This window comes from Pocillopora verrucosa, chromosome 10 (genome assembly GCF_036669915.1).
Source record: "Pocillopora verrucosa isolate sample1 chromosome 10, ASM3666991v2, whole genome shotgun sequence".
NCBI lineage: Eukaryota > Metazoa > Cnidaria > Anthozoa > Scleractinia > Pocilloporidae > Pocillopora > Pocillopora verrucosa.
In genome coordinates, this window is record NC_089321.1 from 20,378,198 (window position 1) to 20,403,053 (window position 24,856).

Below are 24,856 nucleotides of genomic sequence, written 5' to 3' on the forward strand. Positions count from 1 at the left end.
GTAGTTAAAGCTCGTGACGTAGCTCATAGGTCCTTAAAGCGTAATTTTCCACAGTTGCATGAGACATCATTGCGTATGCGACACAGAGTTTAACCATTGCTTTTCGTTTCAGACTATAAAATATGAAATCATCTAGTAGCATTTTACAATTCTCGGAAAAGTTGTTGACTTTCCGGTTGTCGAGGATTCGAGGTTCAAAGCAATACTACAACAGTTTTAAACCTATGTTTCAACAACTTATGGAGAAACGGCACTTGCACCGATGACTAAGCTTAAAATTTAAAAGGATGATTGTTAATTTTTTAAAATCCACAAAAAATAGGTGGTACATTAGCCGCTGGTACGGACCAGCAAAGGTAAGGAAGGCCTTGGTCTTGAGAACCTTCCTCTATTTTATTTGCAATTTGTCTGATGGACATTCTCAATTTCTATTTCTTAATATTTCTCGATTATGGTACGTAAAGGAAATGATTTCTCGATTCCTGATCATCGATTTTCAAACGAGAAATGAGAACGAATCAATTATCAGCAAAGTTTTAGCATCATAATTCTTGATTTTTAACTTTTCATCAATTGCCAAATTATGAAAATAAAGTGTAGTATACTCAATAAATAGACGAAAACACACATTTTCGTGGTTTTGAATGCCTTTTATTGTGCATAAGACTTTTGTCTAATAGTTATTCATCTGCTTGTCAATCCATTGCCGTAAGTAACGGACCCTGGCGTAGACACCATACTTCCCTGGGGAGGCGCAACCACTTCCCCACGAAACCACACCCTGTAAGTAGAACTTTCCACCATCTTCACAAACCAGTGGCCCACCGGAATCTCCTTGGCACGAGTCCTTGCCTCCACGATCGAGTCCAGCACAGACCATGGAGTCGTGGATTGACGATCCATAAGCTCTTTTACATCCACTTTGACTGACAGTCAGGGACATCTACCTGCATTAACACTTTGGCCAAACTACCACCCGAGGAGAGTGTACCATATCCTGATAGGAACCACATGGAAAAAAATTATGCAGGGCTTACATATCATTGAGCCACCCCTGAGAAGAGTCAATCCAAACTTACAAGAATGAATCAAAGGAAAACCAAAAATAACTAAGAGAATCTTTGTAAAAAATGAGAAATAACAAAGAACAAAGAAAATAAAATGTATATAGATACAAATATACTATGTATATGTCTAGGTTTTAAAAGTTTGGTCAATGTATATACATTTGATATGAGGAAAACTGGCTCCCTCGAACAAGCTGATCGTCTTCCACAAGAGTTACTTATCAAGGCAATTGAGTTGGCGGAATGAATTGTATCACCTGTCACCCAACAAGTCTTGCCTTCCGAAACTTGTTCACTCGACCCAGGTAAGCAAGCCAGTCCAACTTTTCCGTTCAGTTGAGCGGGTTGTCGCAGTTTCAACAAAGAAATATCATGAGCCATTCCGCGTGGCTGTTTGTAACTTTCATGGTTGATGATTCTTTCCACTTGAAAATCCTGCTCGTCTCCAGTGTTCCCGCTGCGATAGTGAGCACCAACTCTGCAAATTAGAAACAACTCAGATTTGAAATCGGTGAATGAATACTCTTTCAGATATCTCCTCTCCAACCATTTGAATACTTTCAATGAATACTTTCTTTATTCTAAGAAAATAGGCTTTGCATTTCGAAAATTATCGCATAAACACCTTTGGAACAATGATTCATTAGCCAAGATAACTAGCTGGATAAGGCTTACTCTGAGTAAGAATCTGGTGTAAATTACCTTGCATTAAATTTGATTTCTTGGGTAGAAGAATCTGGAAGAGACCTCACCTTACACGAATGCTGGAGGCGGATTTTTTCCAGGTACAGTGAGCTGCTGTTACAACCCACTGCGGATGAACCAAAGTTCCTCCACAAAAGGTGAAACCAGAAGGGGTCCTGACCTGAGCTTGCCATGGCCAAGCTCCCTTTGGGGCTTCATTTCCACCGACAATTCGTACGCCTGGTTTAAATCCACATTTTCGTGATTCTCCTCCTCCACCACCACCGCCGCCTCCTCCTTCTTCTCCATCGCAAAAGTTACAGCTCTTCTTACAGAATTTTTTCATTTTCTTAACTTTATTTTTGCAGAAACCTTTATCTGCCCAGATAGGGCATTTTCTCCTTGTGTCCACACAATCTGGAATACAAGAATATTAAAACCCACGGCTGCTAAATTAAACAAAAGTTTTGAAGTTATAGAAATACATAAACTAAAGAATTTTAAATCAAGCAGGATAAAGAAGATAAAGAGAGAAGTCTGAAGAAAATGTAATCAACTAGAATTTGCTAATTGAAGTTGCTAATTGTTGGCTCGTTACAATCCCAAACAAAGAAATCAATAAAGAAATCATTCTACCGATTTCAGAGATTAGCCTCTAAAATGATTGAGGCTTGGTGCCCGTACCTTTACAGAGTATTAACTGTACACAGACAAAAATCAAGTGGAAATCTCGTTGCTAATTTGTTACGATCATGCACTTTAAAAGACATGTGGGGACTTTTAAGTTTAAGATGAGAAGTGATCATCTTTTTGTTCTTATTGTCTTTGATTTTGTTTTATGGGTCAATTGTTCACACTGTTTTCCAGCTGCACTCTTAATATCCAGGTGTGCATTTAGTTGAAATAAAAAACTCATCAGCAAATGCAGAGGTCCCTTAGCATAAAATCATTCCGACAATTCTCTTTTGTCCTTTTATTCGTTTCTTTTCCTATCATAAAAAAGCAAAAACAGAAACAAAAAACAACCGAAAACGGGTCTTGGAATTGCAGTCGTAGTTAATCCTTGAAACTAGTCACTTATGTAAAACAAAAACAAAGGATTGACAGCTTTCTGCTTTGGAGAACTTTGTCTAAAAGGTTTTCATCTGTTCGTCAATCCATTGCCATAAATAACGGACCCTGATTTTCCCCGACCTCCTATTAACCAATCATGTAACTCGTCTTCTGACCGTTTTGCTACAATTATATTTGTGCAGATGCGTATCTTGTTAAATGAGCACGTTTCATGAAATATAGAAAGCGTTCCAAACTACTGATCAGCCATGTGCCCATGAACCATTAATAATTACACGAAAAAAAAAAGACATCATAAGGAAATGTTTGGGGTCAGCCAATTCTGCTGATAACATGTGAAAACAGAATTAGCACTTTTCAGTCGGGTCGAGTTTTTTGTTGTAATCAAATCATCATCGTCATTACTGCTGCATTTAAAGAAAAATCGTTGTCAGATTGTTATGGAGAGCAAAATGACAGCTTGTTTGAAAAGTAGCTACGATTTCTAAACGTTTGTGAAGGAGATTGTTGGCTTTATCAGCTTTCTGCAGGCTGGATACAGAACGCCTTCCATGGTAAAACTGCAGTTAAAAACCTGAGGTGAGATTAAATAAATAATCGAAGCTCCTAGCTAAAGCCTTTACAGAAAGTTTGTGCGATGAACACAAGTAAGAATTGAAATATATTGTGCCTTGGCTTTAATGGCAAGCTTTACTTTCGATACCACCGACTCAATGTTTTGCAGATTTTTTTTTCTTAATTGGGACAGTTTCTCTGTGTGACGGGATTCTGGAATGGTAACACAAATAAATAACTAATCCCTGGTTAATTAAGTAAAGATGTTTGGAATGAAAGAATTTACTGCGTCCAAAAGACTGAAAAGACGCGTGAAGGAGATAAAACGAAAAGATATGCAGCCGGTAGTTTCGGCTGAGCAATCCTTCGACGCACTCAACGCATACGTCCATAACTAAAGAAAGAACGCTTTTGTTTGACGTCTAATTCGCGCAAAGATGACTAAACCAAAACGGGACAGTAGGTAGCCGAAGTTAAACTAAGCAGATTGCCTGGAGCGCAGGAAAATGTGTTTAAGTCGCGATCGGTCTAAGTTCAGCTTCTTATTAGTAAACAGGATAGCTTGACTATTCTAAGAACTGAACGTGGAAAAGTAAAATTGCTGCACTGCTCCATACTTCACAAAGCTTTCGAAGCTTACCTCCACCGCTTCCTCCCCCTCTTTCTCCGCCGCCGCCTCCGTTACTACCTGTGGTGTAGGGAAATTAGACGGATTTATACAGAGTGCACTCTAGACTTTCATTATATCATCATGAATCCTCTTCGTAAACGGTGTCGCAGAAACCCTTGGCTTGGTTAATTACATTACGTAAATTGTCAACTTTTAGGCCCACCCTGCCAGTAATTAAGAATGTATCATGATATCACAATAATTATGATAACAACGATGAGGATTAGGATGAGAGAAGAATTGTGAATCCTAGGGTTTAAGTGGTCGATTCGTCCCAAAACAGAAAAAAAAAGTGAAACCACTGATTCGCTGAGGCAAGAAAGTTCACGAGACAAAGTGAAAAGAGCGCAGAGTAAAAAGGGGCAATCATATCCCACTCTTTTTATGTAAATCAGTCAAGACCTTACTACCGATTGCAAACACATGGTGCATGCACCGTGCTGCAGTTCCTTCGTCCGTTTCATCAGAAGCAGCATTTTTTCAGGGGCCCAGAAGATTTTAAAATATTTCGTTTTGGATTGTCTGGTAAGAATCCCACTTTGTCTCAATCTCTGGCTAATATTTTGACTCTGACTGATAAGATAAGAGTTTGGGAAGCAAAATGTTATATTCTTACTTTTCAGGAAATTTCAAGTGGTCAGTACTGTTTTTCCTCTTGACCTAACGAAAAACTCGCGTGGGTCTCACATACTTATGCCATACTTATTGTATGTCGCCTAAGAAAAAGACTAACCTAGACCGTTTCCATGTTTAATCTTCCGAATAACAAGCTTAAAATGACGCCTGATAGTTTGGAAGATTAACTGGATCCATTGACAAACAACTTTATTCGCAGTCAACGAATTATTTCTCCTTGCATGGCGCCAAAATTCATATTGCTACCTAAGCGATGATTTTTTTTGGATTCTTTGTATCAACCAGCAGCGAAGTTTCCAAGGAATATGACAACATTAAACGTGCCTGACTTTAGTAACTTACTGACTAACCTTCTGTGTCTCGCTGAAACGCTGTCAGAACCACCCCGGCGATAAGAAGAGCTTTTATTAGAATTGAAAGCTTCATTTTGCAAGAATCAATAGTACAATGAAACCTAGTCTCCGAATATCTTTTTATACAAGTATTTACCGCAGTAATTGTGGAAAGAATTTAACGGCATACATCTGCGTGAAAACCAAACATTGGCAATCAATTCAAACTTGAAAACATTCTCACTGCAAGACTTCTGTCCTCATTTTAAAAGACTATTGTAAATGGTTCTACACCTGTGTAAAGATGAAATTTGTCAGCAATCTATTTATTAAACAAAAAAATATTCGCTTATGTGAACGACTATCGTAAATGGCTTAATAAAAATCTTCAGTAGTAATTATGAAAAAAAGTTGACACACGCGTGTTTAAAAAATTGCTTGACAAAAAGTCCAATATTATTCACATGGATATTCCTTTGAACATAAATTGCTGATGTTCATCTTAATATTGACGACCGAAAAAATTAGAGATAAACTTGAACTCCACCTGTGTGGAAATTAAACATTGGCACTAAGTCCAATTCACGACAAAACTATTCGCTTAAATATTCATTCCCTCTTCATATAGGACAATTAATATTCAAAGTGATGGCTCGAGAAGTGTGAGAATTGTGCACATCTGCGTCGAAAAAATGCTTGGCACAAGCAATATTAATTGACAAGGATATTTCTTCGAGAATAAATTGTTGATGCTAATCTAAATATTGACGACCGAAAAAATTTGAGAAGAACTTAGAGTCCAATCCAAGACAAAAATTGTTTCATTGTAATATTTATTCCCTCTTTTTTCAGGAGTATTTACATCTACAATGATAGCTCGAGATAAGAGGGGACCGCACGCGCCTGCCTAAAAAAAATGCATGACACAAAATCCAACATAAGTCCACCTGTCAAATTAACCTTTGGCACCAAATCCAAGACAAAAACCATATCACTGTAATATTCATCCCTCTTTTTTCAGGAGTATTAACACTCGAAGTGATAGATTGAGAACTGTTAGAACTGCACACACCTTCCTTAAGAAAAATGTTTAGCACAAAATCAACATTTATTCACATGGACGTTTCTTTGAACATAAATTGTTGATGTTCATGTTAATATTGACAACAATAAATGTGCGAAGAAGTTAGAGTCCACCTGTGTGAAAATTTACCTTTGGCACCAAATCCAAAACAAAGACTGTCTTACTGTAATATTTATTTCGAATTTTAAAGGAGTTTAACGCTTATAGTGTGAGAACTGCAATATTGCCAACCTAAGTCGAAACCCCTCTTTCTTTCGTCCAAAGCTCTTTCTAATTGTATAACAATGAAAATTATGTGCCACACCTTTTGAGCTAGGTTTACCTGAAAATTTCATTTTTTTTTTTTTTTTGCACGTGTATTATCCTTTAACAACTAAAAAAGTTATCTGTTTGCTTAAATCTGAAACAAATTGTGAAATATGTCACTAAAGAACGGGAATTTTGAATTTCAGACGAGAAGTAATCATCTTTTTGTTGTTCTTGTTTTTGATTTTGTTTTATGGGTCAATTGTTCATACTGTTTTTCCAGCTGCACTCTTAATATCCAGATGTGCATGAAGTTAAAAAAAAAATTCATTGGCAAATGCAGAGGTCTCTTAGCATAAAATCATTTTGGCGATTCTCTTTTCTCCTTCTTTTCGTTTCTTTTTCTTTCGTTAAAAAGAGCAAAAACGAAAAAAAAAACAAAAAAAAAACAGTCGAAAACGGGTCTAGGCCGATGGAAGACAGTTAAAAAACTGCAATGGTAGTTAATCATTGAAACTTGTCACTGATGCAAAACAAAAACAAATCTTATACAGTCAGTTTTAGCAAGATTGATAGCTTTCTGCTTTGGAGACGGTCAAAGCTGAAAGAAGGTGATAAAATGTTTTCCGTGCCAAGCACGTCGTCTTTTTAGCTCGATTTGGCTGTAATTTTTTCATAATTTTTCATTTTTATAATTGTAGTAATAGCTAAATTATGAAAAAAAAAGTGTAGTATACTCAATAAATAGACGAAAACACACATTTTCGTGGTTTTGAATGCCTTTTATTGTGCATAAGACTTTTGTCTAATAGGTATTCATCTGCTTGTCAATCCATTGCCGTAAGTAACGGACCCTGGCGTAGACACCATACTTCCCTGGGGAGGCGCAACCACTTCCCCATGAAACCACACCCTCTAAGTAGAACTTTCCACCATCTTCACAAACCAGTGGCCCACCGGAATCTCCTTGGCACGAGTCCTTGCCTCCACGATCGAGTCCAGCACAGACCATGGAGTCGTGGATTGACGATCCATAAGCTCTTTTACATCCACTTTGACTGACAATCGGGACATCTACCTGCATTAACACTTTGGCCAAACTACCACCGGAGGAGAGTGTACCATATCCTGAAAGGAACCACATGGAAAAAAATTATGCAGGGCTTACATATCATTGAGCCACCCCTGAGAAGAGTCAATCCAAACTTACAAGAATGAATCAAAGGAAAACCAAAAATAACCAAGAGAATCTTTGTAAAAAATGACAAATGACAATGGACAAAGAAAATAAAATGTATATATATACAAATATACAATGTATATGTCTAGGTTTTAAAAGTTTGGTCAATGTATATACATTTGATATGGGGACAAGTGGCTCCCTCGAACAAGCTGATCGTCTTCAACAAGAGTTACTTATCAAGGCAATCGAGTTGGCGGAATGAATTGTATCACCTGTCACCCAACAAGTCTTGCCTTCCGAAACTTCTCCACTCGACCCAGGTAAGCAAGCCAGTCCAACTTTTCCGTTCAGTTGAGCGGGTTGTCGCAGTTTCAACAAAGAAATATCATGAGCCATTCCGCGTGGCCGTTTGTAACTTTCATGGTTGATGATTCTTTCCACTTGAAAATCCTGCTCGTCTCCAGTGTTCCCGCTGCGATAGTGAGCACCAACTCTGCAAATTGGAAACAACTCAGATTTGAAATCGGTGAATGAATACTCTTTTTCAGATATTTCCTCTCCAATCATTTGAATACTTTCAATGAATACTTTCTTTATTCTAAGAAAATAGGCTTTGCATTTCGAAAATTATCGCATAAACACCTTTGGAACAATGATTCATTAGCCAAGATAACTAGGTGGATAGGGCTTACTCAGAGTAAGAATCTGGTGTAAATTACCTTGCATTAAATTTGATTTCTTGGGTAGAAGAATCTGGAAGAGACCTCACCTTACACGAAAATTCGAAAATTATCGCATAAACACCTTTGGAACAATGATTCATTAGCCAAGATAACTAGGTGGATAGGGCTTACTCAGAGTAAGAATCTGGTGTAAATTACCTTGCATTAAATTTGATTTCTTGGGTAGAAGAATCTGGAAGAGACCTCACCTTACACGAATGCTGGAGGCGGATTTTTTCGAGGTGCAGTGAGCTGCTGTTACAACCCACTGCGGATGAACCAAAGTTCCTCCACAAAAGGTGAAACCAGAAGACGTCCTGACCTGAGCTTGCCATGGCCAAGCTCCCTTTGGGGCTTCATTTCCACCGACAATTCGTGCGCCTGGTTTAAATCCACATTTTCGTGATTCTTCTCCTCCACCACCACCTCCGCCTCCACCGCCTCCGCCGCCGCCTCCGCCGCCGCTGCCTCCGCCACCGCAAATTTTACAGGACTTCTTACAGTTTTCTCTCATGTACTGTTCGTATTTGCCTTTGCAGTATCCTTTGCTTTCCCACCGCGGACAGTTTAAGTTTTTATCCTTGCATTCTGGAAGAAGGCACAGTAAATAAAAAGAAGAACAAAAAGAGGAACAAGAGGAAGACAAGTAAAACGATATGAACTCCAACAACGCATACAGCAAGATTACAAAAGTGAAAAAAGGAGAAGGAGAAATAGATAAACTATAGGGGGAGAAGAGTAAAAGAAAATATAGAGGAGATTAAATCGAACTGATTAATGATGAATAACTTTTTTTATAATTTTAATCTATAATAACAAGTTATTTTAGAATGTTCAAAATACCTTCTCCTCCTCCTCCTCCTCCTCCTCCTCCTCCTCCTCCTTCTCCTCCTCCTCCTCCATCACCACCACCACCACAAAGGTTACAGCTCTTCTGACAGTTTTTTTTCATATACGCTTCATATTGCCCTTGGCAGAAACCTTTTGATGCCCAAGAACCGCAATTTCTATTTTTGTCCGCACAACCTAGAAAAATAATAAAAACCCACGGTTTTGATTTTATCCAGTGTTTAAGTTGTTGAAAATAAACAAAATTTGAAAATTTTAAATTTGCAGTCAATCAGTTTTTAGGAAAGAGATAAACCGTGAAGTATGGAAAACATGAAATAAACTTGAATTCCGAGGCTGACTGATATTGGGACAATCAAGCACTGAATATTGCAAATTGCTAGTCATTGGCTCGTTAGAATCCCCCCCCATCCCCCACCAATTTGATCTTTGTTCTGTTTCAGACTTCTTATAAACCTCTAACATGACTGAAACTTGGTGCTAATGCTTTTAAAGATCGTCAACTACACGCGCACATACTTGAGGTACTTAAACAACTCTATTACAACAAAAAAAGCCTCTTGTTTTCAGAATTTTCAAAGTAACAAATTAAATGAAACTCTCGTTGCTAATTTTCTGAAAAAAAGAAAATCCCTGGATTCAGGATTGATTTTTACAGCCGAAGGTGATTGTTGTAGTAAGGTATAGCACCATTACATTGCAACCTTGCTACGCACCATATAAGGAGCGTTAATTCTCTGGCTGACGAGCAAGGCTTTGGATCGATCAAGTGGCTCCTTGTGCGCAAGGTAAGGCCGGAATGAGCAGCCTTTCACAACATATACAAAGCGCAAGTCTTGTTAAAGATTCCTTTTCCCTCACAGATATCAAAAGCTTCCTTCACTTGAAGATTGTTTGCTCATACGAAGATATACAATGATGAATAAAGTCGTTTTAACCTTGTATACCTAACTCAAATTATTTGCTGTGCTGTATGGATAAGAGATGTGTTTAACCTCACCTTTTGAGAGGGATGGCATAAAGATGCCCACCAAAAGTGCAACAATGATTAACATCTCGCCGATGGTTTTTTTGATCGGACGACGTGATGCATATCCTTTTATCTAACTTCTTTCATCAGATAATTATACAGCTGGCTCAAAGCCTTTAAACCGCTATGGTCACTTCCATGACTTCTTTTTTAAACATTCTTTGTTATGATGATAATAGCTAATAACAACTATTGAATTTCAGAAATCAAAGAAGATGTCAAGCTTTTTGTCACGATGACATGAGGTATCAGCCGAAATAAAAAGTCTACTGACGACATTTAGATGCTACAAACACAGGTTGACTGAGATTTTCTTGTTGAGTTTAGCCATCTGGTTAACCTGGATAAATGTTTCTAACTCTAACCATGATAACTAATTTAATCTAGGTAAGGTTCTCTTTGTAAATCTCATCTAACATGACAACTTTACGAATTGCTTATATAAACAATTTTTGTTCTTATTCAAGAGGCCATTCTTGAGGAACTGAAAGTGGGTATCAAATCATATGTTGAAATGACTTTTGAAAACGGCAAGGAAAATATCTTAATCCCGTAATATAGGTTGATTTATGTTTAGCTAGCTGGTAAACCTGAATATCAAACACTTCCCCTCTAGTTATAAAATTTATCATAACATCTTTGTTGAGTAAAAGCCATAGTTAGACGTTTTCAACTATCAAAAAAGCTTTCTTTTACCAATAAATTCAGTGCCATACGCCTTGTGAAATTTTAAAAGCTGCATTGACGTTGAAGCTTTAAAATCTTTATTTAGGAAATCAGTTGTGAGACATTTATCTAGCTTGAGCCAAACGAGTATAGCATATACCTTTATTGAACTACTTTGATATTTTGGCAGCTGTGTCTCAGTTTTCTGCTGGACGTGGACACCTCGATGAAATTTTTGTATCAAAGAATTATTTTCAAATTATTGAAGTCACTCTGACGTGTTCGAAGACAAAGAATAGTCATCGAAAAAATGCATAATTGACAGGCAATAAGTCCAATCAGTTTTATCATGGTGTGGAACACGAATATAGCCTCGCTTCTTGCGTTTGTCTCCTGGATAATTAAGACTCCGATTTTTTTGTCAATATATAAAATAAAAGCTATGCTGGGTCAAAACCATTCATAGCGTTGCTTGTTCATCAGCCGAGTTTACAAATAAAAGATCGTTGTTGGGCAAAGAATGAGTAATCTCTTAAACTGATGATGTGCGTTTTTCATCAATCGTCTTCATCTTTCTTTTCAGAATTCTTAAACGGTTTTCTCGACCTCCCAATTAACCAATCATGTCCCTTGTCTTATAGCAATCTTGTTACTCTGAATTATATTTGTGCATACGCGTATCCTGTTAAATTAGCGAGCTTCACGAAATATAAAAAGTGTTTCAAACTACTGATCAATAATCAGGCAATGAACTTGCCACTGATCACTCGCAAAGAAAAGACATTACAAGAAAAAAAAATTGGGGTCGGCCAATTCTGCTGATAACATGTGAAAACGGAATTTGCTTTCCAGTTGGGGTGAGTTTTTTGTTGAAATCAAAACATCGCCATTTACCTTTAATCAGTTTCGAAATGTATGATTTAAATTATTGCTGAATTTAAAGAACAATTGTAAGCAGATTCTCATGGAGGGCAAAATGACAGCTTGTTTTAAGAAAAGGTGAGGTTTCTAAACGTCTGTGAAGGAGATTGTTAGCTTTATTGGCTTTTTTCAGGCAGGGTAATGCAAAACGCCTTTCACTGCAAAACTGTAGCTAAAAACCTGAAGTGAGATTAAACGGATAATTGAAATCCTAGCAAAAGCCTTTGCAGAAAGTTTGTGCGATGAACTCAAGTGAAAAATGTATTGTGCCTTGGCTTTGAAAGTAAGCATTACCTACGATACTACTGACTCAATATTTTGTCGAGTTGGCTTTTGTAATTGGGACAGTTTCTCTGTGTGACGAGATCCTGGAATGGTAACACAAAAAAATAGCTTATCCCTGATTAAATGAATATGTTTTAAATAAAAGAATTTACTGCGTCTAAAAGACTGAAAAGACGCGTGAAGAAGATAGAAGGACAAGAATGCAGCCTTGGTCTCGGCAAAACTATCCCTCGACGCACTCAACGCATTTCCATAACTGAAAAGATCGCGTTTCGTTTGAAAGCTACTCAGCTCCTAGATGACTTAACTAAAACGGAACAATAGGTAGCCGAGGTAAACTAAGCAGATTGCTTAGAGCGCGGGAAAACGAAGGTGTTTAAGTCGCGATCTGTCTAGCTTCCTAGCAGACAGGATGGTTTGACCATTCTAGAACTGAACGTGAAAAAGTAAAACTACTGCACTGCTCTTTGCTTAGCAAAGCTTTCGAGGCTTACCTCCACTGCTTCCTCCTCCTCCTCCTCCTCCTCCTCCTCCTCCGCCGTCGCCGCCACCGCCACCGCCACTTCCGCCACTACCTGTGGTGAAGGGAAATTTGACGGATTTATACAAAGTGCACTCTCGACCTTCATTATATCATGATAAATCCTTTTCGTAGACGGTGTCGCAGAAACCTTAGGCTTGATTAATTACATTATGTAAATTGTCAACTTCTAGGCCCATTCTGCCAGTAATTAAGAATGTATCATGATAATCACAATAATTATGATAACAATGATAAGGATTAGGATGAGAGAAGAATTGTGAATCCTAGGGTTTAAGTGGTCGATTCGTCCCAAAACAGGAAAAAAAATGCGAAATGTCCGTTATCGCGGGGTTGGGCAAACGTTTTGGAAATTTTCCGTTGGAGCTAGGGTAGTTGCCAACTTACCCACGTGACTTTCGATCCACCTGACATACGAGCTAACACGAGCATATACGGAAAAGGTGTGTCCGGGACAAGTACGGCTCGTTACCCATGAAGCTGCACCGCGAACAAACCAGCGACCACCCTCAAAGCATGACAAGGGGCCGCCACTATCGCCGTTGCAGACACTGCTTCCTTGTCCTCCAACGCATACCATGGAGCTTTCATCCACTGCGCCACCATTTTTACTTCGGCAGGTATTGTGACTGGCTACCGGAGCCTTAGCTTGTTTAAGACGAGGAGCAAGTGCATTTGTGTTTGAATTTATCCTACCCCAACCTGAATAGAGACGGTGAACATCCAAGAAATGGAACTTCATTTAATACCATTTTTATTAAACGGTTAATCGGATGATCATCTTTTCAATCATTCTCCGATTTAGTCAATCAATCATTCAATCGATTGATTAATCATTTACCCTAATTAAACTACTAAGTCAGTGTGTAGCGATGAAAGCAGCGTAATTTTCTTTCACTTTTCATTGTTACCGCTTTTAGAATACTAATTTCTTTAGAGTTAATTGTGGTTGTGGCCTCAGAATTTTTGTTTTGTGCAGACTCAAGATAGAAAGCAAGCTTTATTAATTTGAATGACCCACCACAAACTGAGTTTTCTCATCAGATTACCTGTTACGTAACACTGTGTTCCTAGACTGACTCGTGATCCATGTTTTGGCAGGCAAACGGTTTGGATTTTGCTATTGAGGCTTACACGGGTCGCCAGTTTCAGCACTGCTACGTCATGGCGTAGATGTTGCATGCTAAAAGATGGATGTTTGATCACTCTAGAAACTTTAAACACTTGTCCGTCTCCAGTTCTGCTATGAGCCCCTGATAGAGGTAAAAATGACGTAAGGAATGAGTTAGAGATCGTGCGTTAACGCTGGTATTTGTAGGTCTGTTTCATTAGCTCAAAATTGAAACAGCAAATTCACAGTCTGTTTTTTGGGTAAAATCTACGTTATCATGGTGAACCAATTAATCTTTTGCATTTCGACCCCTTAAGGGACTCTTCTTTACGTTTAAAATCTATGATTAAGGCTTTTCTGTACGAAAATCTAGCAAGAAAAAAACAAAACAAACAAAAACGGATTATAATTAAAACAAAGGAAGATAGTCCATTGCCTCTTCGCTTCAAAAGATAAGAACTTTCCTGAGACGAACAAAAAAAAACAAACAAAAAAAAAAGGAAAACGGAAGTTCTTCATTAACTACTTAAAAAAGAACTTCACTTTACCTAAAGCAACTGAGTAACGATTAGGGTCACTACTTTGATCAACGCAATGGGCTGCTGATAGCACCCAGTTCTCGTTCAGAAGGGAAGCACCACAAATGTGGCGTCCATAGTACTGGAGTGATGCTTGCCAAGGCCAAGAATTCGGCTTTGCTTCTTCGCCTCCGACTATACGGGACCCAAATGGCTTATTTCCGCAAGCTAGGGAATGAAGAATCAAAATGTATCAATTCATTTTCTTATTAAGTGAAGGTGGCCTCGATGCTTGAGAGGCGTTGGGATTGAACTTCATAGTTCTTATGGAAACCACTGATTCGCTGAGGCAAGAAAGTTCATGAGACAAAGTGAAAAGAGCGCGGAGTAAAAAGGGGCAATCGTATGTCTCTTTTATAGATATGAGTCAGTCTAAACCTCACTGCCGATGGCAAACATATGGTGCATGCACCGTGCTGCAGTTCCTTTGTCCGTTTCATCGGAAGCAGCGTTTTTTCAGTAGTCCAGAGCATTTAAAATATTTTGTTTTGGATTTTCTGGTAGGAATCCAACTTTATCTCACTTATCTCAAACTCGGGCTAATATTTTGACTCTGACTGATGAGATAAGCTTTTGGGGAGCAAAATGTAATATTCTTACTTTTCAAGAAATTTCAAGTGGTCAGTACTGTTTTTCCTATTGACCTAACGAAAAACTCGCATGGGTCTCACATTATGTCATACTTTTTATGTGTCACGCAAGAAAAAGACTAACCAAGACCGTTTCCATATTTCACCTTCCAAATAATAAGCTTAAAATGACGCCCGATGGTTTGGAAGATTATTACAGATAGACAAAAGTAGCGAAAAGCTCACCTTTTATAAGTGATGGTGTTAAAAGACAGACCACCAAGCTGACGAAAAACAACATCTCGCCGGTGATATTCTGAATATACGTAGCCAAGTGCATATCCTTTTATTTTATGACTTTCAACTAAAAGTTATACAGCTGTGCATAGCAATTTCATCGGAAATTCGGACTCAATGATTTCACGTCTCAACGATATTTTGCATAATTCAAAGAATCTGTCCAATCCTTGACAAAAGATACAAAGCTAAAAAAAATGATTTCAATAGTTTCAGCATAGTTTGATTTTATACCTGCCTTTTGGCTATAGCCAGATGGCAAACCTGAGTATCCAACAAGGCTTTTTATTTATAAAAGAAGTAAATAGACGCCAGTGGGGAATAAACAATTTGTCGAAACGCTTTCAGAAATCAAAGGGGCAGCACAAATCGCGTTTTTTGAAATGTTTTGAAAATTAGTTATATCAGGTGAAACAATAGTCTTTGTTTGGAAATAGGCAAGTTTATAAGGAATTAAGAAAACTTTTAATTCCGAGCGAACAATTTGTATTTTACGTATCCTCTTATTCAGCTGCTATCAGTTCATGGTTATACAACTGTGTGTAAATTTTTCATAAGAAACGTTAAGCTCAGTGATTCCTCGTAACAACATTTTTTGGCTTCATTGCAAGAGCCATTTTTTTAGAATTCAAACAGGGTGTCAATTCGTAGACAAAAGGTATCAGGTGGGTCTAAAGTTTGAACGCTAATGCTTTGAGACGAGTTGGCTATCAATTTATTCAGCTGGTAAACATTCACTTCCGAAAAAAACCCTTTCTTTTAAAAAACGTCACAGTTGAGGTAGAGAATGAAAGATCGAGGAGGTTTTACCCGTTCAAACGTCAAGGTTTTGCGAGTTATATTGGACTTTTTTGAAGATTTCTGTCTAGTTATCAAGAGAAGACAAGAGAGGAAGCCATTTAGGGAGTTTACAGAAATTTTGCAATATATTTTTTTTCACGTCGTTACCAAACAAAAGCATTCTCTCTAATGCTCTTTCAATGACCCTGTCCTTTAGTTTTCCTTGGACATACCCCAATTTCTTCATTAGTATCAGCAGTCGATCGCAGGACTCAAAGGGCTGACTATTGTACGTTCATTTGTCATGAATGAACCACCCAGAACTCTAAAGTTCCTGAATAATAGACAAACATTGTAGAATCCTTTTACTTTACTTTTTTGACTGATTATAATTAAATGACACCATTTCTCAGTATCTACCCATGGTATCATCAATCCATTGCCTCAAGTAACGGACCCTGGCGTACACGCCGTATTTCCCGCGCGCAGCACATCCGTGTCCCCAGGACACCACCCCTTCCAAATAGTACTTTCCACTCATTTCACACACCAACGGCCCTCCTGAATCTCCTTGGCACGAGTCTTTGCCTCCCTGCCGGAATCCAGCGCAGACCATGGATTCGTGAATTGATGAGCCGTAACCTTGTTTGCACTGGGACTGTGAGACAATTGGCACGTCAACTTGCATTAGCCTGTCTGCCAGTGAACCACCTGAAGAGAGTGTTCCATATCCTGGAAAGTGAAAGATAAAAAAAGGTTTTTTTTACGCATCCAATGATATTTTTAAAGAGAGGACACGTAAAGCAGAACGAAAGAAAGGGCTCCATCTTTTGAGATCCTCATTAAGCACAAATAGAACTGGTGGTGCTTTTTATTATGTTTAAAATCAGATTCAAAATAATGAAGATATCTCTTGGAATTAAAAAACTGTGTAAATTGAGGAGCTACCACTGCAGCTAATGCCGGAGTTCCTGATCGGCTCTTTAAGCGAAACCTTCGTTGGGCCAGCGAAAACGCTAAGGATGGCCATGTCAAAGACAATTTAAAATCTCGTTTATAAGTGTCACAATCTTTAAGAACTTAGGTAACCTTTTTCTTTTTTTTAAACAGCGCCCGGCAGGTAGGGAGAGTTCTTTCCATTGGGCCGGGATTTTCTCCCCCACATTTTACCGCAACGAGCGCGGTGGATCTTATGGATGTTCGTTGGTCTTCACCCAGTATCCGTTTTTCGTAGACTATTTTTGTTATGTGCACCTTTTACAGTTGCTGGTTTAGTTATATTCACTTAAAATGTCGTGCGGCCTCCAGTGAGCACGCAACACCATACTAATTCTATCAGTTATGGTTTTCAAAGGAACCACCGACATCGATGACTGGCCGGTGCGGGGAAACAAGGGGATGTATATTCCTCTTAAACAGGTGTTTGTGGGGAAGGCAAACCACAAAAGAGCTCTGATAGGAGTGCTTCTTCTCTTAAAAAGAAAGGTCCGTCCCACTGTGTTGTGCCATGGGATAAAATATTTTAAAGTATTTTCTCACTGTGCCGCTCTCTACCCCTCGAAAACCAACAAACGGGCAGAGAAACCTCTCAAATGACAGTATTTTGGTGAAAAGCGGTGCGGGAATGGGTAAAAGGGGTGGGGTGAGAAGGCGGTGTATTCCTGCAAGGAAAAAATATCCAGTCTGGAAGGAATGAAAATACTCTGGTATAAGCTATGTAGGAAATGGGAGACTAGGCCTCTAAGCCTTATTACCTGTTACCCAGCATGTCTTTCCAACTTGGGCTTCACCACTCGACCCAGGCAAGCAGGCCAGGTTCACATTTCTGTTGATCTGAGCTGGCCTGCGCAGTTTCAACAAAGCAATGTCGTGAGCCATACCATAAGGTCGTTTATAGCTACGATGGGAGATGATTCGTTCCACTTCGAAGTCCTGTTCGCTCCCTGTTTTGCGGCTGCGATAGTGAGCACCAAGCCTAAAAATGTAAGACGATGGAACTAGTAATATATTTTTTCATGTTACATTTCTCCTTCCTTTCTTATGTCAAGATCTGTTTAATCAAGACTTAATCTGGTTTATTTTAATCTCAACGAATACAAACTTCTGACCTCACATGTCTTCCAATCATATTACCTTACTCGAATGCTCGAAGGAGGTTTATTCGGGACACAGTGAGCAGCAGTAACAATCCAGCGGGGATGTACTAAGGTTCCTCCACAAAATGTAAAACCGTTACTCGACCTGACCTGGGCTTGCCACGGCCAGGCTCCTCTTGGAGCCTCGCTACCACCGACGATTCGTACACTTGGCTTGTATCCGCATTGTCCTGGACAGGGAATATAAAGATGGCAAACATTAAGTAGCTGATTAATTCTAAGACCAGGAATATTTAGGCTTAATGCAAAATATAATATCTCCCCTTTCTATTCTGTAAATCAGTAATGATGCTAGCAAATTTGGTGGTTGACATTTTATATAGAAACGAAAATCAATTTATAGGATCACGCAAAGATAAAACAGATATTAGAATGAAAAACCTGAATTAATAAAGAGTAAAAAACCGGTGAGGTAAAATACAACGCCTGGGAAGGTTGAGAATGAGTCATCAACGCCATCCGCTCCAACGTTAGACCAATTAAACTGTTTGCGAATAAATCCAACGACGATGAGTAGTCATGGGAAGATTGTTAAGCTAAGCAATTAGGGATTCAGCACTGAGCTACTTAAGCCCCTGATTTTTTTTCTTCTTTTACGTCCTTAACGATGGCTAATCATCACCATGAAGAGAATTAGGCACTTATGAAAATTTTAGCTGAGTAAACCAGATTCCTGTAAAGATGTTAAGTCAAAACACTTTTGATACGCCGATATTCCTCTCTCTCTCTCTCTCTCTCTCTCTCTCTCTCTCTCTCTCTCTCTCTCTCTTTCTCTGTTTCTCTCTCTCCTCTCTCTCTCTGAGGGCTGACTAACTCGCATAGTTCTTTTTCTTTTTTTTACAGATTAGTCGAGTTCTTTCGTTTGTTCCAGGCTTCAATTCGATTTTAAAAATAATAACTTGAATCATATATAGTGATAGAAGAAACTACAACTGTCACGCCCAACTCGCCTGTAAACAATCGAAGCTGTGTCAAAGAAGCGAACACATTACTTTTTCAGTTGCAACTACAACTTTGAAATTACGTCTTTAACTATAACTATAACTATAACTATAACTATAACTATAACTATAACTATAACTATAACTATAACTATAACTATAACTATAACTATAACTATAACTATAACTATAACTATAACTATAACTATAACTATAACTATAACTATAACTATAACTATAACTATAACTATAACTATAACTATAACTATAACTATAACTATAACTATAACTATAACTATAACTATAACTATAACTATAACTATAACTATAACTATAACTATAACTATAACTATAACTATAAACCAGATAGAAAGAAAGGAATGATGAGGTAGACTGGGTGGGATTATAACAGTGGAAAAGGACTAAATTTTTCAAGATTACAAGATGTTAATACAGCTTTTTTACAGCATCATTTGCAACGTACCATTTCCACCGCCACCTCCTCCGTCTCCTCCGCCTCCTCCGCCACCGCCTCCACAAAATTTACAGCTCTTTTGACAATTTCGCTCCATATACTGTTCATATTTTCCGGAGCAAAACCCTCTTCGCGCCCAGCCTGAACATTCTCTTCTTCTATCTTCACAGCCTGAGGATCAAATATGTTTAGCACTAGGTATTTTGAGGACTGTAAACAAAGGTTAATCGAACCTTCCATTTTTTTTTTGGTGTGTTCTTGATGACACTGAGGAGGAAAATTTTTGTGTATTCGCTGTTTCTTTAAAAGATCAACCAACCAGAGACATCATATTTGCAAGCTTCTCTAAAAAACTATGTTTTTTTCAATGAACTCAACTCAGACTTTCAAGATTCAATTAGTGTGACAACTTTTTACAGGATGAAAAAATACGTTCTTTCTTAGTTTCTGCTTTTCTCTGATTTCTCTTTTTTGCTTTGTTCTGTTTTTTATTGGCTCGTAATTATTGTAATATATTCACTTATTTCGCTATTGTCGCTCAATTTTTATAGGTGAAATGATAATAGTTTATGAAGCCCGAGCTTAATAAACCCCGTGATTTCTTGGGCTATCTCGCCATTTTGCCCCTAACTAATAACTATAAGTATAGCGCTGATAGTTGTATAGAGGTAAATAATAAAAAAAACATACCAATTACCTTGCGCGAAGCTCGCTAGGAAAGCAGCGCTTAAAACACAGAGAAAAACTCTCGAGTGCATGATATCTGCGAACTGAAGCAATCTTTGATTGACTAGGAACCTTCTATTGTAGCGTTTTATATCAGCGACGTCATAACTTCTATTCACATCCTGAATAAGCACAGAGACAAGATTACTAAACACGAGTTACCACAGCCATTCTCAAACGCGATGTCCAAAATTAAATTTTGTCCTTAGCCAAACAGCAATGATGAAATTTCACATATGGACAAACAAATATCGGTTCTCTTTTTAAGGAATTGGACAATGGTTTAATAAGCTACCAAGAAATTTAATACAGTTCTAAGATAAGTACAAATAATATTTATCTATAACATTATACACATGTTGTATAACATTGACACAGCTCTATATTCGATGTCCGACTACATGAAATTTCAATCTGCTGGAGTCAAGAACACTATTCAAATTGAACAAATTGATCAAATAGAATTTTATTTTTCATTAACACATCGGTGACATTTTTTTAAATATATTCTGTAGATAATATACAATTACATACTCATGATCACAAAACAAAAATCATTTGGGTGACATGATTGCATTTGTTGCAAAATGACATAAAAAGATCAAAGTTAGATTCGGATTTTTCAGTTTCAAGGTTTAAGCAGTGTCGGTGCCGCTTGCCTGACCGTGAATAGGAGCTGTGCAAAGTTCTAATTTATCAATAACACCACACTATACCAACCTCCTTTCCTGAAGATAATACTCGTTTACTCATTTGTAGTTATCATTTCTTCGGTTCGAGGAATACATTAACACCACGCTCTAAAATTGCAAAGCAAGTTCTTATATTGAATCCGTGGAATATAGAATATCTTAACTCATATAAAAATTTGATAATGGCCCTCGAATACGTCGTTTATTTGCCACTCCAACAAGCAAAGTTTTTGGCAAATGCTCGAGCTGAGGGGTGATTAGCTGTGAAAGGCTACGTTTTCATTTTTGAGGAGAGGGCTTTTACCTCAAGAGGGAATGGGTAGCCGTTTACAGAAAACTAACCTCATAAACAACTATCTAAGGAGGCGCATGTAATGATGGTTGTTGAATGTATTATGAGAAATATAGATTTCTCAGGCTGTGACGTCCATAGAGATATCTAGCCGTGAGAGCTGATGCAATTTTAAGTGAGGCTTCTGGGCTAGACCGGAAACAAATAACCTATCCAAACCAAGGAACCAGACAAAAATTAACCAAAAGTATTGCGAAGGATTCAAGACAAGCTGAGGTAGGATGCTGATGCGTGAGAAATAACCTGGCGAAGAACAAAAACCTTATTCCAAAAGAGTAAAACAGACATCATATACCAAAACCGAAAACCGAAGATTCTAAATCCAAGTCCCCTCTCACATTTATGTCACCAGTTTGAACGGGGATAAGAAAGAGCAGAAATAATTTTGAATTCCTAGGCAGGTTACTCACAACTTTAAACCATAGTATTCTCAACTGATTTGTCTATCTCCGATCAGGAAAGTGGTAAATGATGAAAGAGGTATTTCATCTCAAAAAAATATAATAATAATAATACAAAGCACCCTGAAGTTTGCAAAGTACAAATGAAACTTTCCAAGTCTCCAGCACAATTGATCGTAATAACCTCCCTACTTTTCATAATAGATCCAGACACTTTAATATAAAAAGATTATCATTGTTAGCCCTTTTGACTATAAAACGCAGCTATAAGTTATTAATCTTTACTCACTTCCTTCTTTAGAGTTGAATTTTTCTTAATTTGTTCGTTTTAAGGGTTGGAATAACTAATTTTCAGGAGTTTTAAAAATCCGAAAGGTCGTATGATCCTATTTCTGGCTATTAGGAAGAAATTATTCTATAACAACATACAAACAAATTCAAATGTAGGTCGATGTTTTTTATTACTTTTCAGATACTAATCCTTAATATCGGCTCATTGTACTATCAATCCATTGCCTCAAATAACGGACTCGAGAGTAGACTCCATAGTACCCTGGTTTGGCACATCCACTTCCCCACGACACGACACCCTCTAGGAAGAACTTTCCGTTGTATTCGCACACCATTGGTCCTCCTGAATCACCCTGGCACGAATCTTTGCCTCCGCGATCGAGTCCAGCACAGACCATGGAGGCGTGGATGGACGAGCCATATGCTCTTTTGCATTTACTTTCACTGACAATTGGTACAGAGACTTGCATGAGCCTATTAGGAGAGCTACCACCAGATGACAATCTTCCAAAACCTGCAGTATGTAAACGCAACATTTACGATTAAATAAAATTCGAGGATCTCAATGGGGGTAACCGTTGGCCGTTAAACGGCAAAAAAAGTTTTGATCAAAACATTTTTCTTTTAACAGCAATGGAAAGGAATTAATGGAAGTCGTAAATTGGCCTAAATTGTAGCCCTTAACCATAAAAGCCATCACCCCATTCAGACCCTCCTTTGTCGCGAGCTATATAAATTCCAAACTCTTCAAAATGATGATAGAATCTTACGCATTCATAAATACAACTTTTATCCCTCATAAATTCTACAAGCAATTTCATCATGGTATTCTTGTTCACGGCGGGTCCATTCCCTCTCCTCCTGAGAGCATTGTAGGTAAAGACCACATGATGCATTTACCTGTAACCCAACAATTCTTGCCATCTGGAACCCTTCCACTTGACCCAGGCAAGCAAGCCATTCCGACATGTTGGTTTATTTGAGCGGGCCGACGCAGTTTCAACATGGCGATATCGTGAGCCATACCATACGGTCTTTTGTAACTGTGATGATTAATAATCCTTTCGACCTCCAAAACTTGTTCTGTCTCCTCGGGACCTCGACGCTTGTGGCCTCCCATTCTAAAACAAGGAAATGAAAAAACAAAACAAAACAAAGAGAAGCAACAAGATGGTTATTGAAAGTGCTGCAAATACTAAAAACAGAAACAACAAATCTTACCATTACTATTACTTCCCCCTCTATAACCTTGTGATATTCTTACTGACGCCCCAAGTAAACGTTGTAACATACAGAACATGTTCTTGTTAGCAGCATTCTATATTTCGATCATTGCTAGCCAACTGGGGTAATTTACCAAAGCTGAACCACATACCTTACACGAATGCCCGATGGTGTGTCTTTCGAGACACAATGAGCTGCAGTTACCACCCACTGAGGATTCACCAGTGTTCCGCCGCAAAATGGGAAGCCGTGAGGTTGCGTGATTTGAGCCTGCCATGGCCAAGCTCCTCGAGGAGCCTCTGTACCACCGACAATCCGAGTGTGAGGCTTGTATCCGCAGTCTCCTGAGCCACCAGTTGGTGGCCCACCGCCGTTACCTCCGTTGCCACCATTACCGCCATTGCCACCATTTCCACCGTTGCCACCACCACCTTCGCAGAATCCACATGTCCTTTTACAGTATTTGTTCATATAATCTTTCCACTTCGGGCAATATCCTCCACGCTTCCACTTCATACAGTCTACGTTCACATCCTCACACCCTTAAATTCATTTAAGAAAAACTTTTCTTATTATCTCCACCTTTTTTTCACAATTTGGCTGTAAGGATGACGTTTTCAATTTGGAATGAAACATTTGAGAGTAGATACAATTATTCCCAAATGACGAAAATAAAAACAGGGAGAAAAATCTCAGGATCTCAGTTCCACCAGATTGGGGAAGTCCCTACAACAAAGGAAAGGAAGCTTCCAGGAGATCTAGTTATTTGGTTAGACTGTTAAGTATGAACTAAGAGGGAGTTCGCGCAAGCTTATCTTTATCTTTTGTTTTCAGCATCTGAACTGCAAAGTCTACATAGTCTACAAAGTTATCAAACTATAATCATGTGGCAGAAATTTTACTTTGATATGATGTGTTCAAAGGAAGATAATGATCACTTCGCGAATCAGAAAAACAACATGGCTGTTCTGTTTAAAAATACTGACAGAACAGAGTTTAACGAAGATAATTAACTTACCATGTGTAAGACTTGCCAAAAAAGAGACGCCTAAGACTAAGAGAATCCAAATCTTCATGATTGTCGTCGTAGAATTGTTAAGGAAAGAACTCTCCTTTTGCCGCATTATATTATTAGCTTCGTACGAAGATTGATCAACTGAACAACCAAAGCAGGGAGAGTCAGCAAATAACTAAAGCTAACCTTGCTTTAAAAATGATTTCAGAAAATGTCTTTTGACATCTCAGAGGGTAAAGTTTGGTGGCTGTTTAAACACAGAGAAAGTGAAATTTTATGAACATTCAAAACGTTTTCACAGCAATTTTGATGAACCCAGAACATCTGGCTAACCTGGTAAAGCAACATGGTTCTAAGAAATTTGATTGGAAACCCAATCGAATTTCAATTAAAACTACTCAACCTAGGCCATCTATAAGAAGCTTGATAGAAGCTATAGCTTGAAGTAAGAAACCGTTTACACTTAGCTGCATAGCGAACTCTTTTTCTTTAGCTCAAAAATGAAAAATAAGAGAAAAAACTGGGCAGATTATGATCTGTTATTTTCCATTCACATTTGACGTTCTTTAAATTACAAGATCTACAGAACTGAAAGAATTTGTTGGCTCAGTTACGATTATAACCTAAAGTAAACCAACTGAGAAAACATGAGGCTATCCTTTTTTCGACTTTATTTGTTAAAAGAAAAGGATATGATAAATTC

The 24,856-nt window shown here is 38.2% G+C and overlaps 4 protein-coding genes across 4 annotated transcripts; all 4 read right to left on the bottom strand.

Annotated features, from left to right (window-relative positions):
• Positions 1-643: 643 nt before the first annotated feature.
• LOC131774817 (trypsin-3) lies at positions 644-5,112 on the bottom strand. The gene is given in 6 exon segments (XM_066172959.1): positions 644-934; positions 936-997; positions 1,325-1,545; positions 1,820-2,168; positions 4,021-4,068; positions 5,037-5,112. Coding segments are annotated over 6 exon segments (1,017 nt in total). The 3' UTR covers positions 644-673.
• A 2,005-nt stretch (positions 5,113-7,117) lies between these two features.
• LOC131774818 (transmembrane protease serine 9) lies at positions 7,118-15,162 on the bottom strand. Its single transcript, XM_066173114.1, has 9 exons — positions 15,050-15,162; positions 14,205-14,402; positions 13,595-13,798; positions 12,933-13,247; positions 12,499-12,579; positions 9,097-9,279; positions 8,463-8,841; positions 7,804-8,024; positions 7,118-7,476 (listed from the first exon to the last, which is right to left on the bottom strand). The coding sequence occupies exons 1-9, from the start codon at positions 15,141-15,143 to the stop codon at positions 7,154-7,156; spliced, it is 1,998 nt and encodes a 665-aa protein (XP_066029211.1). The 5' UTR covers positions 15,144-15,162; the 3' UTR covers positions 7,118-7,153.
• A 298-nt stretch (positions 15,163-15,460) lies between these two features.
• LOC131774783 (trypsin) lies at positions 15,461-20,230 on the bottom strand. Its single transcript, XM_059090863.2, has 5 exons — positions 20,150-20,230; positions 19,462-19,623; positions 18,014-18,206; positions 17,635-17,855; positions 15,461-16,612 (listed from the first exon to the last, which is right to left on the bottom strand). The coding sequence occupies exons 1-5, from the start codon at positions 20,208-20,210 to the stop codon at positions 16,290-16,292; spliced, it is 960 nt and encodes a 319-aa protein (XP_058946846.2). The 5' UTR covers positions 20,211-20,230; the 3' UTR covers positions 15,461-16,289.
• A 1,829-nt stretch (positions 20,231-22,059) lies between these two features.
• Positions 22,060-24,294, bottom strand: LOC136283818 (trypsin-2-like). The gene is made up of 4 exons (XM_066173115.1): positions 24,157-24,294; positions 23,290-23,680; positions 22,815-23,035; positions 22,060-22,428 (listed from the first exon to the last, which is right to left on the bottom strand). Exons 1-4 carry the CDS (start codon positions 24,260-24,262, stop codon positions 22,106-22,108), a joined length of 1,041 nt encoding a protein of 346 aa, XP_066029212.1. The 5' UTR covers positions 24,263-24,294; the 3' UTR covers positions 22,060-22,105.
• Between the last annotated feature and the right edge of the window lie 562 nt (positions 24,295-24,856).